We start from the raw sequence: 16,122 nt of genomic DNA on the forward strand, positions 1-16,122 counted from the left end.
TAGGAGCTCTGCCTTCCTGCCTCCCAGGGGCCTGCAGGGTTCTCCCTTGAACTAAGACAAGTGTGACCTTCTCTGGGATCTGTGCGGTCACCCTGCTTCCGGCCACCCCTCTTTTCAGGTTTTATTTAATCCCTTTCATCTGGCAGGAGCATCACAAAAAGACATGGAGGTGATCCAGCTTCCCTGGGTAACACAATGCTGGGGATGGTTAATGTGCAGCCAGGGCTGCTGACTCGTGGTCCCGGCCTTTGATCGCAAACCATGCTGTGTGAAACCTCATGAATGGGTGAGGTGTGTCCATCCGGAGTTCAGCTCTGAGGACCAGCTGGAGACCAAGTCAGAAGGGTTTTCCTGGGCAGGCTCTCTGGCCCTCCCCAGCCCCAGGGGCTCTGCTGTGTCCCTGTGATGTCCTGCTCTTCTTCAGTGCCTCCCCCAGCCTGCCCTGCTCAGGGAAATTGGGCGCCTGGGATCTCATCAAAACCCACTTTAATGATGGGGAACTCGCTTCCTCAAATCCTGAGGCCAACTCATGCAAGCCCTCCTCCTCCAGGAAGCATCCCAGAGGTACCATGTCTGTGATACTGAAGAGATCACCTGGGCAGGAGTTTCTGTACAGTGAATGTGTTACCATTCACAAATGTCCTGTGTTTGATGATCAGATCAATCAAACAGCTGTATTGGTAGGATTTGAGGTTAGTGAGGTCTGGTTGCAGCACCCCATCTACTGCCTCCTCTCCCCACCCCTGGCCACCAAAGTCATGAGAATGAAAGCCTGTTCACTGACCCCAGGTGACCACCCCCTCACAAATGGGTGCTCTGGGTCACAGTGGGGACAGGACCAAGTCCATCAGACCAAGAGTAACTGAGGTGCAGGTCCCATTGACCAGGTCACTGATTTCTTAAACAAGCCTCCAGTGTGCCAGGTACTGTACCAGACCTCAGGGACGCTGTGATGAAGAGCCACTGTCTTCGTCAGCTCGGGTTGGCAGAACAGCACCGCAGGCTAGGTGTTTCAAAGATGGACATGCGCTTCTCATAGTCTGGGAGGCTGGAAGTCCAAGATGAAGGAGATGGCAGGTTCTTTTCCTGGTGAGGGCCTGCTTCCTGGCTTGCAGACAACCACCTTCTCTTGGTGTCCTCACGTGGTGGGACGGAGGGGGAGAGGGAAAAGTAAAGAGAGGGAGGACCTGGTCTCTCCCTTCCTCTTCTTAGACACTCATCTCTCCAGGCGGACCTCACTCGCACTGTTTGTTGATGTTCAGTCGCTCAGTCATGTCCCACTCTTTGCAGCTCCATGGACTGCAGCACGCCAGGCTTCCCTGTCCTTCGCCATCTCCTGGAGCTTGCTCAAATTCATGTCCATTGAGTCAGTGATGCCATCCAACCATTTCATCCTCTGTCGTCCCCTTTTCCTCCTGCCTTCAATCTTTCCCAGCATCAGGGTCTTTTCTAATGAGTCGGCTCTTTGCATCAGGTTGCCTAAGTATTGGAGCAACTTTGTCTAAACCTAATTCCTATTGCCTCCCAAAGGCTCCATCTCCAGATGCCATCATACTGGGGGTCAGGAATTCAATATACAAATTTGGGGAACACAGTTCAGTCTACAGCAGTCACAGTCCCTGCTCTCGAGTTCATTTTGATACATAGCTTGGAACAATCTATATACAGTTAATCAACAACTAATTCCCAGCCCTGGCTCTCCCAACAAGGTTTTCTTATTCGCCATCTCACTGTGAGCTGTGAACTGGGCAGGACAGAGATATGGGGAGGGGGTGGGGATGGTCAGACTAGTTCACCAAGTCCCCTTGCCAGTGGATGGTAGGTCCTAGACTTCCTGTTAGCCTCAACCTCTTCCACCTTCACAAGGCTCAGGCTTCTCCAAGGGAGGTCTGGCATCATCAGCTTCAATTTTTAATTCCCTTTCATTTAAAAATAAACTAGGTCAGAGAAAATTTAGGAAGAGGCACGCCATAAAATCAAAGACAAGAAGGTCAGACCTGGCCTCGTGTTTTACAGTTCAAAATGTTCCAGAGCATGCTGAGATTAAAGGCTTGTGTGGGGGAACAGAAAACAACCATGAGTAAATAAATCAGGATCTTCAAAGACTTATTTATAGCCTAACCACAGCCAGGTAAGTGCAAGTCTGCAGTGGGGTTACCCCGGGCCAAGCTTCCAACACACCAGATGAGCTTGGTGGGGTGGGGTTCCAGTAACTGCCTACAGCATCCTTGTGTCCTTTGTTAGGAGCAGGCTGGGAGTTACGACAAATGACTTAGGTACTGGGCAAATGCTTGTCCTTGGCAAGCAGCATGAGCTTCGACTCAGCCGGCCAGATGGCAGCCTTCTTGGGAGAGTGTGGTTCCCCACTGCCCAGCCCCAGAGAGCAGTCCTGGGACCAGAGGAGGAAAGAGAACCAGCAGGGACTTGGCAGGGAGTGCATGGCAGGAGAGGAGCCTCTGCTGAGCTTTTTACTTTTCCTTTTTAAAGTAGTCTGGGTTTGCTAAAGAAATAGCCTTGACCTTTTGGCAAGAGGAGTCCTTGGGGCTGAAAACAGTAGGCTTTTACATGATCCCAGCAGACAGGGGGAAATGAATGATCCCAGCATAGGTTGATCTTTGGGTTAAAAAGAGACCAGAGTCTCCCAGATCTGGAGGGAGAGGGGCCCTAGACCAGTGACGTTCAGAAGACGTTTCTGTGATGATGAAATGTTGTACATCATTTGTATAACAATGTTGTGCCGCTCAATGCCATGGCTACCAGCCACGTGTGGTTGTGGAGCACTTAGCTGTAGCTCGTGGGGTGGAGGACCTCAGAAAACATGAATTTTCCATTTTGTTTGATTTTAGTTAATTTCAATGTAAAGAGCCACATGTGGCTATTGGACAGTACAGCCCTAGGAATAATGCTCCTATTGAGAAGAAGTAGAAATGTTTTCTCTTGCCCCCATCTCTCACCCCAGTCTAAAAAGAGCTTTCTTTTGTTGTTAGGAATAGTGGATAGATTCTGTTCTGGGGCTAAATTCTGGCCTTAACCATGTAGGCTGGGGGACCTTGGGCAAATCACCTAGGTAGAGTATGTAGTGTGGGTTCCTGGTACACAGCACTCAGTCAATAAATGATTGCTGTTGTCACTTAAAAAATGAACCTCCATGTCTGGCTACTTGCCTGGCATTTGTAGAAATGGAAGTCGTACCATGGAAAGAGAAGAAAACATTTTCCCCAAACAGAGCTCAGTTGCCATAGGAATTAGCTGTTATCAAGCAGGCTGCAAGCTTAGGGGTCGAATGGATGTCCTAGGTCACATCTTGGGTTTTAATTTCAAGGAAAGAGAACATGGGAGCAGATGAGAACTCGCGCCCAGAGCCCCACAGCACCATCGTCTCACAGTGCCTCCTGGCCTTTGGAGCCGCGGCTGGGGCTGTAACTTGCCTGCAGTCCCTCACCCCTTACACATCACATCAGCACACCTGCTGGCCGTGGGCCACCCCCTCCCCCAGGTGAAATTGGCAGACATGCATTCATTCATTCAGCAGACACTGACTGAGGGTCTATGATATGCTGGGCTCTTGGGATACAGAGATGTTGAGAACACAGTCCCTGCCTGTTGAAGCTCGTGAGCTGGTGGGAAAACCAAAGTGAGCTAAGTCCCCTTGGAGAGGGAGGTTAGGGATCACCGTCCAGTCTGGGGAGACGGGATGAGCTGATGGAGACCGGTGGCATGGTCACCGGACTGAGTGCAGAAGCGCTGGGGCTGCAGCCCAGAGCTGGGGGAGCCCCAGGGTGACCAGGCTGACCTCTTCGAGGGAGCACACGTGTCCAGGGGAGTCACGGGGATCTCTGGTCCAGCCAGTGTGCCCTGGAGGTGGTGGAGGGAGGGAATACAGGGCCCTGGGCAGGACTCAGCTGAGCTGGACATGCCTCACCCAGAGGGGGCTCACGGGCCAGCTGTTCTTGGCTGTGAGCAGCCCGGGCCTTTTTTTTAGGATCCAGAGTCCAGCTGTCACCTGAGCCTCGTGGAGTGGTGGGGATCTCCATGCCAGCCCCTGGCCCTGCCTGGACGGAGAAGCGTGACTCTGTTTGCAGAATACTTCCTCGCTGTCATTCTATTGTGCTCACGACAGCACGTGCCAACGGCAGCGGGAGATGTGTGCGGGGGCGTATGTGTATGAAACCAGAGAAGTGAAGTGAGTCAGCAGAAGTCACACACACAGGCAGGGCCGAGGAAGGAGGCTTCTTGGACCCCTGGGCATCTCACTGAGAGCAATGAGTTTTAGGTGGTGGTGTCTGCCTCCCCCAACCCCCGCGGCTGTGTTCCTTCCCTTTCTATGTTGGTGTAGCTTACCCGGAAATATGGCACAGATGCTAAAAATAAGGGTGACGTCCTCAGGTATATTATTTTGCTTTTGAGAAATCTGGTCATTTCCTAAGTGTTCCCATTTCTCCTGTAGCCTGTGGGAGAGATGAAAGCTGGTCGCTCTGGCAGGTGATGTTTGCAACCAAAGAGAGCTGGGTGGCATGGCTGTTCACGAACCAAGCTCCACGGGCCAGGTGGGGTGTGGGTGTGGGTTATCATCAGTGGTTAGAGGGTCCTTTTGTCAATACCATGGGAGATCTACACTTGGCCCTGGAGTAAACATCTGCCCTGGTGGCTTCACGTCTTCGGCTTTCCCAGAATTCCTCCCCCACCCCACCACTGAGTGTATTTGAAATAGCAGTCTCCTTGGGATGTCTCCTCTGGGGAGCTCCACAAACCTCAGTGAGGGGCTACCGGAGCAGCGTGGATGGGGTGGGTCCTTCAGAGGCTGAGAGTGACCCAAGGTGGGACCTGCTGGGATGAACTGGTCCATGGGGTAAGCTGTGAAAGCTGGTGTCGGGAATGAGGGATTGGTTTTACTCCCAGATGGACCCCCACCTGGAATTCATTTCCCAGGCCCTGGAAGGGACCTTGGGTGCCTGCAGGGCTGCGGGGGCCACCTCCTGAGGCTGGGGGGCTCGTGCCTCCCAGGAGCCTTCATCAGGGATGTTGCCACCCCAACAGCCATATCCACGGTCTGCTGTAAGGAGCCCTGCCTGGACCTTCCAGAATCCTAGCAGTTTTATCCACCCGGCAGCTACAGAGGGCCAGGGTGGAAAGGGCCAACTGATATTCCTCTGCGTGTGCGCATGCATGCATGCTAAGTCGCTTCAGTCTTGTCTGACTCTTTGTGTCCCCCCCCCACCCCGCCCTGCACCCTCCACCCCCCCAGCCAGGCTCCTCTGTCCATGGGATTCTCCAGGCAAGAATATACTGGAGTGAGTTGCCTTGTCCTCCTCCAGGGGATCTCCCTGACCCAGGGATTAAACCTGAGTCTTATGTCTCCAGACATAAGGCATTGGCAGATGGGGTTCTTTACCGCTAGTGCCACCTAGGAAGCCCAGAATGTTCCTCTAGCACTTTTAATTTAAAAAATAATTTTCCTTCTCCAGCCTCAGTTACTTCATCTGTAAAATGTAAATTTGGAGGATTTTCCCCTTTGGGATGAGATTATTCCTTCTGATCCTGGTCAGCACGCTGCTTCTGTTTCTCTGCTGAGGGACCAGGGTGATGCCAAGGAGAGGGAGCTGGGCCTGCCTTTCCACCTGGACTCTGCCGTGTGGAGCAGTGGGGAAGGGGGGATGGGGAGAGGCAGGGGTGGAGTGTCGGCAGAGCCTCTCTGTGTTTCAATTTTATTTTATTTTCCCATCTATGAAATGGGATAATAACACTTGTATAGGTCAGCTGGCACTGGTTATTGGAAGGCTCTTGCAAGATAATACATGGGAAAGGGCTTTGTAATGAGAGAAGTAATGTTTAGGTAAGGTGTATTATTAAGTGACATTTGGAAGCTGGAATTCAGCCCAGCTCTGTCCATACCAGCTGCCTCCTGGGGTGTTACAAGTGACTCTTGCATGGGTGGTCTTTAGCTTGACTGTAATGGCCTCCTTTGTGGGAAGGATGGGATAGTAGGGGAATAAGTGTCTCTTCTATTCCACCCAGGCATCCAGTCATCCAGTCATCCTGATGGCACAACCTGATGGTAGACTGGGCTCTGTCTCCCACCCATGAAGCCCTTGCTCAGAAAGGTTCCCCGGGGGTGGGGGTGGGGGTGGGGCAGCTTCCTGAGTACACACCTTTCTCTTTCTTGCAAGGAAAGGCTTTGTGCCTCCAGCGCCCCCAGACGCGGCTTCCCAGGCGCTGGGGCCAGTCTGTGGGCCTGACTAGGGTAGCTCGGCTTCCCTGGTGGGTCAGAGTAGAGAATCCCCCTGCACTGCGGGAGACCCTGGTTCAATCCCTGGGTGGGGGAAGATCCCCTGGAGAAGGGAATGGCAACCCAGTCCAGTATTCTTGCCTGGAGAAGCTCCATGGAAAGGAGCCTGGCGGGCTACAGTCCATGGATGGGGTAGCAAAGAGTCGGACACGACTGAGCGACCGAGCACACAGCCGTAGGATGAAGGAGGCGAGGCTGCGGCTCTAACTGCTGAATCGGGGGGGCCTCGGGGAATCCTGAACAGGGAATGGCTGGGACAAGGGGACCGGGGGCGATCCGCCGGCCTGGGCGTCCTGACAGCCCCCACCCTGGCCCCCAGCCTGGTTCCTTGTCTTGCCCCTGGCGGGAGCCACGTTCGCAGCCCTCCTCGGTGCTCCAGCCAGGCTGTGGGCGAGTTAGACCTCCCAGCCTCACGGGGCTGCTGTGCGGCTGCGGCGACGTTGGCGGCTGCGGCGCTGCGAAGGAGCGGCGGGCTGCGGGGAGGCGGCGCCTCGGGAGTCCCGGGCCGGGTCCGGGGCGGAGGCCGTGGAGGGAGATTACCGTATTTACCCAGGCCGGTGCCGGACCCTTGGGGGCGGGTCACTGCGGGCGCGCTACCGTATTTGCCGGGAGCCGCGCAGACCGTCTCCGGGAGTGGAGAGCCCCGCGACTTACTTACGTATTTATCCGGGGTGGCGTGGTTCCCCCCCCCCCCGCCCCCTCCCCGCCTTACCCCCGGCGTTGCGGGAGCGGGGTGGGTTGCACGAATCCTCTAAGGGAGCCAGGGCTTGCAGCGGAATGGGGTGGGTTGCTGCAGCAGAGTGGGAGGCCTACATATTTTCGTGGGGGTGGGGTTGCGACGCAGAGTTTACCATATTTCTCCAGGATCTCGCTCTGGCCCGAGGAGCTGGCAAGGTTGTGTGCGGGGGTTCGGGTGGGTGGGGTCAGCTCTTCCGATCCACTCCGCGATCTGATATGAAGAGCGGTGCTGGAGGCTGGCCGTCTTTCTGGGGGTGAGGGAGAAGGGGCCCCCGGAGGCGTTGCGGAGAGTTACCGTATTTGCTTTGAGCAGCGCAGACTCGAGGAAAGAGCCACTGCCGGAGGCCGAAGGACCTGGGGCGCAGCCTGGGCTGTGAGTGCGGGATGGGATGGAGGAACTTGCCGCCGGAAAGACTGGGGACCGTGGCCTGAGACCCTCTCGGCGGGCGGGGCCCTCGACCAGGGGTATAGCTGGGGGAGTGGGGAGGCGGCTCAGAGACAAGGCCAGGCTGAGATTGGCCCAAGGGGACAGAGATGATGTCTTTGCAAACATCCGTGCAGCTGCCTGGGGAAAGAGTTGGGGGTGGGGTCTGTTGCAAGTAGTCCTTGTCCCCTTCCCCGGGGTAAGTGATGTTCCACCGGGGGCCTGAGGGTAGGGGGAGACAGAGGGGGTGCCTCTGAGACCCCACTCTGCTGGTAGGTCCACTGAGGCGGTGGTAAGCAGGGAGATCTGCAAGTGTGGAGAAGGCCTGCATGGAGGTCCAGGTGAAGGGCCAGGAGGCTTCCCTGATAGGGGCGGGGAATAGCATGAGGGGAGGTCAGCTCGACCCCTCGAAGCAAGCCTCAGTGCTCTGCAGGAGCTGGAGCCCAGGATTTGGGGAGGCGTGAGGGTGTTGGCCACAGACAGCGCCCCCCAGAAGCAGTGGTCCTTTGGGTCCTGATGACCTGTGGGGGCCAGGAGAGTGGTGGTCTTCTGTGTGTGTGTTTTGAGGGGCACTTAGCTGGTGAGCAGCTAGTACCTTGAGAAGAACTTTTGACAATGAGGAAATTTACAGCCTAGTCCCGGTTCACCTTGCTGGGCGACCTTGGGCAAGTAAGCCGACCTCACTGAGCCTCAGTTTCCCCATCTATAAATTGGGGTTCAATAAGCCTGCCCCTTCCTTAGGGCTGTGTGGGCAACAATTTAAGAGGGACACAGTACCCTGGGAAAGAGGATCCTTAGGAGAAGCAGTGTGAGGTGGAACTGAACTTGGGGGTGTTTGTTGAGCTGAGAGTGTTCCTCAGCCTTGGGCCAGGCTTTCCTGGGGGGCTGCCAAGAGGAATCAAGCTGAGACCCGCCCCCTGCGAGCTCACACTGTGGTTCAGTGACTTGCAAACCTTTTACAGGCATGCCTCATTTTGATAAACAAAGAGCTGCTGCCTTTAATGTTTAACTGAGGTTACTTTCAAGTTTACAGGGCTTTTGTTTTGTTTCTTCTTTTAAGCTCTGCAAAAATATCTTTAAACCACTGTCGACCCCACCCTTCCCTCCAGATTGGGGATGTCTGTCCCTCCCCTCCCCGAGACTTTGGTTGGAGGGATAAGGCGCCCCCGGGTTCAGGACAACTTATAAGACTGGAAGCCCCTGAGTATTACCCATCAGCATTTACTCCATGCCTTGTGTGGCAGGCACAGCGTTTGATGTGGGTCATAAACGGAAGCAGGTCTGTCCTTAAGATGCTCACAGATTAGGGAGACAGAGGTGGCATGACCACCCCGTGTGCTGTGTGATGCATGAGGGTCACAGGGTTGGGCCACGTGGCTCAAAAGAAGCTGGAAGGGTCAAGGAAGGCTTCTAGCAGGAGGTGTCATCTGAGAAAGGCCTGAAGGAGGAGTAGGATGTGATTAAGGGGTAGAGAAGAAAGAAGGACATTCCAGCAGGGGGACACTGGCTCGAACAGGACTGGGGAGTGATGGGCACTGAGGCTGGGGGCTGGCCGACCCTCGGGTGCTCTCTGACTCCTCTCTCTGCTTCTGCCTCCTCAGGGGCTGGTGATTGCAGCCGGACGTGCCCATGACCGAGCTGGCATCCTCCGGGGGCGGGTCCCCTGCGGGGGACGGGGAGGAGGGCCTGGGGGACGATCGAGGCCTGGTCATCCACCACCCGGCGGAGGAGCAGCTGCACCGTTGCCCGCTGTGTGGCCAGACCTTCGCTCAGCAGCCCAGCCTGGTGCGGCACCAGAAGGCGCACGCTGGGGCGGGCCGCGCAGCCGCCTTCGTGTGCCCGGAGTGCGGCAAGGCCTTCAGCGTCAAGCACAACCTGGAGGTGCATCAGCGCACCCACACGGGCGAGCGGCCCTTCCCCTGCCCCGAGTGCGGGCGCTGCTTCAGCCTCAAGCAGAACCTGCTCACGCACCAGCGCATCCACAGCGGCGAGAAGCCGCACCAGTGCGCGCAATGCGGCCGCTGCTTCCGCGAGCCGCGCTTCCTGCTCAACCACCAGCGCACCCACGCGCGCATGCCTGCGCCGCACCCGCGCCGCCCCGGCGTCTTCGGGGAGCGCAGGCCCTACTTTTGCGCCCGTTGTGGCAAAAGCTTTGCGCGCGAGGGCTCACTCAAGACCCACCAGCGCAGCCACGGCCACGGGCCCGAGGGCCAGGCGGCCCATTTAGGCCGCGTGCTCTGATGCGCGCAGAACCTGCTGCCGCCGTCGACTGTTCCCCGCCCCAGAGCCGCATCTGTGACCCCAGGAGATGCCGCTGGGCTGGGGGCCCCTCTCTGGACGGGATCCTGGGAGACCATGAGGGCTGGCTTGGGGGGTGTTTCAAAAGGAGTGGGCCGCTGCCTAGCTTGGGCCGCCTCCTTCCGCTCATCCTCCAGGACCCTCCGGGTGGCTGCACCCGGCTGCTTTGGGCCCCAGTGTTGGTTTTCCTCCACAGGCACACGCAGCTTAGAGCAGGTGAGACTTAGCACTGGCCAGAGCCCTCTCGGTCTTGTTGGGGGTCACGTGGGGAAGGTGGGGCACACAGGGCTTCTAGGCGTAGGACTGTCTTCTTACTAGATCCTCATTCCCTGAATGCCAGCATTGAAAGCCACCTGGAGAGGATACTGTCCACAATCCTCAGGCTTCCCCCAGCCCCAAGGTATTTAGTACCTTTGAGAAGTCATTTCACTTCATGACACAGTTTGCTTATCTATAAGTAGGGGCTAAAGATGAGGAGGGCCTCCTCCTCCCGGGGATGTTCTGAGGACTGTTAAGTTTAGCATATAAGAGGGGGTGACATCATTAACTGAGTGCCCCAGTGTGCCAAGCTGTCTGCTGAGTGGGGTCCTTGGGAGGAGCACAGCCCTGTTCCTGGGGTGCTCATACAGGGTGATGCCGGCTACCGTAGGGGACAGACTTAAAAGTGTTCTGGGGGGTGGGGAGGTGACTGGTGACACCCAAGACAGTCTGATGGTTTGATCTGGGTCCTGGGGACTCATAGGGAACATAGAACCTTCCATAGAGTATGGAAGGTTTCTAAGGTGGGCATCTGAACTTGGAGGCTTATATTTGCTCTACAAAGGATTTGTGGCAGGGAGAGGGGACACCAAAATGTTTAATGGAAAGAGCCCAGTGAGCGCGAGTGTAGTTCAAGGACAACTGGAGGCATGGAGGAGAGATGGAAGTAGGGCCGGGGTCCTGGGGTCGTCCGGGCAAGAGAATTGAGGTTCCCTGAGTGGACTGGCCAAAGTCATGCAGTGAGAAAGGGGTGAGCCATGACCTGTCCCCCAGGCCTCAGATTCCAGGCTGATGCTTGGGCTTCTCCGCCATGTGGTCGACAAGGAAAGTGAGGCTCCCCCAGGCTGGCCCTGAGTCACACACAGGAGTTAGTGGTGCAGCAGTGCAAGCCTGGACCTCATTTTGGATTCTGGACCCCAAGACCCTGTATCTCTCCTGTACCATCATTAAGAGATGCTCCTACAGGTGGGAAAAATGGGGCTTTGAGGAAGCGGGACCATGTAGTAGGAGCATGGGCAGGGGCGTTGGTGGGAGATATGGGTGTCTGCAGGGGACGTGGCCTCCTGCGTGGTGGGTTGAGAAGAAGGCAGCTGGGGGCTGGGAGAGGACCTGCCTCCACAGGGCCCTTGCTCCACACCCAGGCTGGTGCTCAGTGCTGGAGACCTGTCTCTGCCCTCCCCCCTTTCCTTAGAGCCATGTGGCTTCTTGGGGATCAGTTGTCCTCTGCCTGCCGCCCGTAGGTGGCTGTTGCAATGTGGACTAGTGCTTAGTGGTGGAGATTAAGAGATTAAGTCGGGACCTGGGACATCTGGAACCAAGTCACCAAGTACCCTGAACCCACGATGTCTCATTGGTAAATGGGATTATAATCCTGGGGTGCTTGGTAGGGGCTAAGAGGATGCAAAACCCTGAACTGGGTGCAGGGGGCCCATGACTGCTCCCTCCTAGCCCTGGCTGAGCGGGAAGGCTGGGCGGGGCCATGTTCCACCCCAGACCTGACCCTGGTCTCTTTGTCTTTATGCACAGATGTGGAGTGGTCAGGAGCTCTGGGCAGTGTGCAGGGCGCCTCTGACACAAAGACTCGGAATGGGGCCTTGGGCCTGCGCCCCAGCATGAGGACATGTCCCCTAAGAAGACCTACCTCGGGAGGTGAAGGCAGAGGGTCCGATGGAGCCTGGAATTGGAAACAGACTTTGTGCCTTGGTGGAAAAACTCCCTGGGCCTGCTGGGAATTACAGCCAGAGGAGAGGTGGTCCTGGCTGCCCGGCCTCTCCTGTGGTAGCAGCGATGGTGCCTGTGTGGGGAACCCACTTCTGTGCTCCCGCCTGGCCCACCAGAGACAGGAAGTGAGCTTCTGGGGAGGACACAGCAAGTGGAAGCAGACACCCGGCTCCAGAGGCAAGACCATCCCCCCAGGGATGAGCACGCCTGCAGGCTTCCCTCTCCTTTCGGGGCAGTGGTTTCTTCACACTGTTGGGCTCATGAAGCCCTCTGGCAAGATGGCAAAGGTTATGAACCTTCTCCCCAGGAAGATGCACATACTCTTGGGGATGCAGAATCTAGGAGGGATTCCAGGAGCTCCGGGACTCCAGGCTGAGATCCCTGGGCCCTGGGGCTAGCCCGCTGCTCCTTCCTGAGCTGACACAGAGTCCTGGGTCAGGGTCTTCATTCGAGTCACATTTCGTTTCCCCCATTCTGTGCCCATCGACCTTCGTTCCCTTTTCAGGAATAAAGAATTCTGAGGAGGGACCCCAAATAGTCATTCTGTTCTCGCACAGCCCACAGTCGGTGCATCAGGAGCCTCAGTTCCCTTCCCCAGCCGTTGTCATCATCCGGAAGCTTGGGGGGCCCTGCTCTGCTCTCCTCTGGTTTGGGGTTGCTTGTTCTGGCTTCCTGAGTGCCGGCTCAGGATGATGCGGAGAGGGTGAGGAGGGAGGCTGGGGAGGAAGCGGCACCTCCCCGCTGGTGCCCGCCAGCTCCGGGCAGGGAGAGAGGCTGGCAGACAAGTTTCCGGGTGTCCACAGGGCACAGAGGAACAAGAGGAGGGCGAGGCTGGGGCCAGCCACAGGGCGAGGGCTCCTCCGGGCTTCACACCTGGCCTGGAGCTCCCTGGCCTCCCCAGAGTGGACCGCCCCTCAGAAAAAGGGGGACCGACTATGGCCCGGCTGGGGTTTTGGGGACAACCAGACTTTGTAAGGTGGGTTATGGAGAGTGAAACCCTCGGGGGTGGGAGAGGACTTTAGTTATGATATGCAGGTCAAATCCCAGGGATGTGAGTGCCGGGGTGAGGGGGAATTGTGTTGAGGTGGGGGTGGGGGTTTCCCAGGGCTGAGCTGGGGTTCAGTCAGGGTTGCTGGGGGCCCCCATGGGTCTCTGGTGCAATTTGCACATGGGTTCTTACTGACCGCCTGCCATGCGCCAGCTTCTGGGATAACAGGCCACTCTGCGGAGGTCAGAGAACAAGGCCCCACGCTTCTGGAACTCCCCTCACTTGGGTCCTTGGCTCACCTGGGGGGACCCTCGCAGACACCCCTGCTCTGCTCATCTTCCACCTCCCCTGGTGCCGGTCTGACCTGTGCCCCTCTGCCCACCTCCGCTCCACCCTCCTAAGCCCTCTTCTCCACCAGGCCTACCTTCTAGAACCACCTAGCACACACCCCTCCCTCCTTGGAACAGTCCCTGTTTTAACACACCATCTCGCCCATGAGAGGTCTGTGCAGGCTTATACTCAAGTTTCCTCTGTGTGTGTGACGGGGGCAGTGGGGGGGGCCTCCCTGAAGGCGAGGGTCGCGTCCTTCCTTCTTGAACTCTGGCAGGGTCTACAGCAGGGCTGGGCTCATACACCCAGGAATTAGTTGCCCACTGGCTGGTGGGTCCAGGGCAGGAGGCCACGGGGTGGGAGGTTGGGGGGGGAGGTGTGCCCACTGAGTGCATTTTACTGGGCTGTGGGCTGGTCTCCCAGACAATAATGGGAGGTCATGGGAGGCCTCTGGTTCTCCCCTCCTTGGGGCAGTGGGACAGGAGAGACCCCGTCCCCCCACCCCCGCCTGCCCCCGCCACCCCTCCCCCTCCCTGTCTGGCTCCTCAGGAGTGTGGCATTGGACATTCAGGCTGGATGTCTCCCTAAGTGACCGATGCCTGCCGGAGCTGACTAACAGGAATTGATGTTTTCGCGACACCAGCTCGTGTGAGGAGTGGTCATTTGAGCTCAGCTGGGAGCAGGGAAGCCTCTACCTCAGCCTCCTTCATTTTAGGGGTTACGTTCAAAGTCACAGAGCTCCAAAGTCACAGCAGTGAGTCAGCTTGGGCTCCCCCAGCTGGCTAATGACTGCTACTGGATTTGGGTAATAGATAGATATCAGGGCGCCTTGGAGTAAGCCCCCGCAGCTTACCCAGCTTGAGGCCAGGCAGAACTGCAGAGAACCTTCGAGGTGGTTCCCTCTGCCGGTCCCTGAGCGCTGGGACACCTGGGCGCCAGCCCATCCCCACCAGGAGGCCCTGGCCGGTCCTGTCCCTCTCCTGACTCTGCTCCTCCTGCGTCACGGGTTCTGAGACTCGAACAAGTACCGCATGCACTGCAGAGACCACGCAGAGGGAGGGCCGTATCCTGCTGCGTCTCCCACCAAAGGCAGGTCCGGCTGCTGACACGCTGCTTCAGCTTCACAGCCCAGGGTCTCCTGGCGCAGGAGGTGCTGGAGCCTGGCATTGTGCTAGGCCTGCCGCGGGGTTGCCAAGACTTCGATGAGTGATTTCTCCTCCAGTCCCTGGTGAGGGCTGGGCCTGGTCATGGCCCATGGTTATGGGCTCATTCCTGAACCTTCCTTCCGTGCCTCGCTCTTCGACTCACACCTGGGGCTGCGTCAATCGTGTCTATCAGCCGATGGGGGTCTTGAGTCGGGGTAACTCGCAGACAAGGGCCTGGGAGACCAGACTCAGGTCGGGGTGAGTCAAAGCAGGAACCTCATTCAACTCAGATCCACTGACACCTTAAAGGGGAACCATGGGATCTGTAACTGAGAAGGGTGGGGACTTGACCGTGGTGCCGGGACCCAGCCCATCTCCCTCTCTGCTGCCTCCCTGTCTTGCAGGGCAGGAAGGAGCGGGCAGCAGCTCTGCCTTCTGCTTGCCCAGGCTCAGTTCCTTCCCTGAGAGTCAGAACCAGCTGCAGGGCTGACCATCCTCGGCCGGAATCTGTTGATGCTTGTTGCCAGAGCAGTGGCTTCAGCAGATCTGGGGAGGGCCACATGTTGCATGGCCTGGCCTGGGCACATGCCGCCCCAAGAGGCTCAGCTCCACCTGGAGGCCGTGGTGTGTGTGTTGGGTGGTGGTGGTGGGGGGGGGGGGGCGGGGTGGGAAGAGACGAATCACCAGGGAAAACCAGAGTTGAGAGGGCAGGCGAGTGGACTCCGAGTGGCAGTCCAGCACCCCTGCTATACCCAGCAACCTCGTGGTTTGTTATACTGCAAAATTGCAGCCCCCTCCCACCTCTAATCAGAAACGGCCCTTTAACAAGAGGTCCAGGCTGTCGTGTGTGCAGGTGGTCTGCCCTACCTCACTTTCCCACCTCTCTCGGGTGGGCCTTTTGACTCCGACATGCCATCAACCCTACTGTGCAAAGAGGCGGGAGACTAAAGCATGCCATTTGTCTTAAGCAGCTTGGGTGTAGAGACAAGACGCTGTCTCCACCTTCTGGAACCTCCAGGGTCCAGGATCCCAGACATAATGCCCCTCCATCCCACGTCCCCAGGGGACAGAGCATTCATCAGCGGTGCCCAGCCTGGCCTGGCCAGCCTGGCTTTATGAGAATTTTCCATCAGCACAGAGCACAGCACAGGAGAGAAAGGTCCAGGAAAGGGCCGATCCTGAGAAAGCAGAGCAGCTCCTCCACCCAGTCTGTGCACCCTCCCTGACTCCCCGCTCCACCCTCCTTCGAAGCATCACTAAGCCTCCCTCTCCTCACCCTAGTAATGCCCAGGTGAGAGGATGTCTACAGTGGAGAATGCCAGGACCCTGTAGATTCCCTTTGCAAGCTGCTTCCAGCACTGACTGCTCAGCTTCACAGCTGCTTAGCCTGGGGGCTGTTCCCAGACCATCCCCGCCACTTCGAGTGAGCGCTGACCCAGCAGTCACTGTGTCTGGGTGTGGGGCCAGATCTGAGGGCAGCCTGCTCTGGGGATCAGGCTACACTGGGCTCCTGCTGAGACCACATCCTTGGCTCCTTCCCCAACCTGAGCCTGTGTCCCACTCCCCTGCTCTTGAGAGCCCCTCCCAACACTTCTTCTTCCCCTTGAACAGAATCTTTGGCTCAGCCTCCACTTCTTAGGACCTCAATCGAAGACAGTGTTGCTGAGACATACACGCTCAATTACATGATCAAAGCATCTCGCACAGATGAGATCGTGACTAGTATCGAGTTCTGCCTGCTGCTGTGGGCTTTCATCAAAGAGCACTGGTGGACAGATTGGAGGTGGTTGTGTTCTTTGTGAGGTGGTGAAACCCACGTAGAACAGATAACCATTGCTTTTCTCGTGCCAGCCTTAGACTTAGGTAGCATTTCAAACACAGATGCCTCAGACCAGCATATTAGCTTGTTGTGTTTGGGCATGCGTGCTAAGCT

General features: G+C 57.1%; 2 protein-coding genes and 1 long non-coding RNA gene across 7 annotated transcripts in view; 2 read left to right on the top strand and 1 right to left on the bottom strand.

The window, feature by feature from the left end:
- Nucleotides 1-469: 469 nt before the first annotated feature.
- On the bottom strand, nt 470-7,558 carry LOC138438970 (uncharacterized). Its single transcript, XR_011256517.1, has 3 exons — nt 7,138-7,558; nt 4,342-4,448; nt 470-1,919 (listed from the first exon to the last, which is right to left on the bottom strand). It is a non-coding gene; the product is annotated as an uncharacterized lncRNA (long non-coding RNA).
- Nucleotides 6,780-12,261, top strand: LOC138438969 (oocyte zinc finger protein XlCOF26). 5 transcript variants are annotated; one of them, XM_069587128.1, is made up of 4 exons: nt 6,780-7,397; nt 9,050-10,970; nt 11,246-11,358; nt 11,532-12,261. In XM_069587128.1, the coding sequence occupies exon 2, from the start codon at nt 9,078-9,080 to the stop codon at nt 9,687-9,689; it is 612 nt and encodes a 203-aa protein (XP_069443229.1). In that variant the 5' UTR covers nt 6,780-7,397; nt 9,050-9,077; the 3' UTR covers nt 9,690-10,970; nt 11,246-11,358; nt 11,532-12,261. The 5 variants fall into 5 exon arrangements, with proteins under 5 accessions (XP_069443229.1, XP_069443227.1, XP_069443230.1 ...); XM_069587126.1 differs by having other exon boundaries at nt 6,781-7,397; nt 11,197-11,358; XM_069587129.1 differs by having other exon boundaries at nt 6,781-7,397; nt 9,050-9,962.
- A 244-nt stretch (nt 12,262-12,505) lies between these two features.
- Nucleotides 12,506-16,122, top strand: part of GIMAP8 (GTPase, IMAP family member 8) — a 35,377-nt gene continuing 31,760 nt past the window's right edge. Inside the window, exon 1 of the mRNA XM_069588672.1 lies at nt 12,506-12,702. The gene's annotated coding sequence lies outside the window, so the exon portion shown is untranslated. The remainder of the gene's footprint in view (nt 12,703-16,122) is intronic.

The sequence above is a fragment of the Ovis canadensis genome, chromosome 4 (assembly GCF_042477335.2).
Source record: "Ovis canadensis isolate MfBH-ARS-UI-01 breed Bighorn chromosome 4, ARS-UI_OviCan_v2, whole genome shotgun sequence".
NCBI classification, from domain to species: domain Eukaryota; kingdom Metazoa; phylum Chordata; class Mammalia; order Artiodactyla; family Bovidae; genus Ovis; species Ovis canadensis.

Excerpts from the sequence above, each read along its gene's own strand:
- LOC138438969 (XM_069587128.1), top strand. The coding sequence starts at position 9,078 with ATGACCGAGCTGGCATCCTCCGGGGGCGGGTCCCCTGCGGGGGACGGG.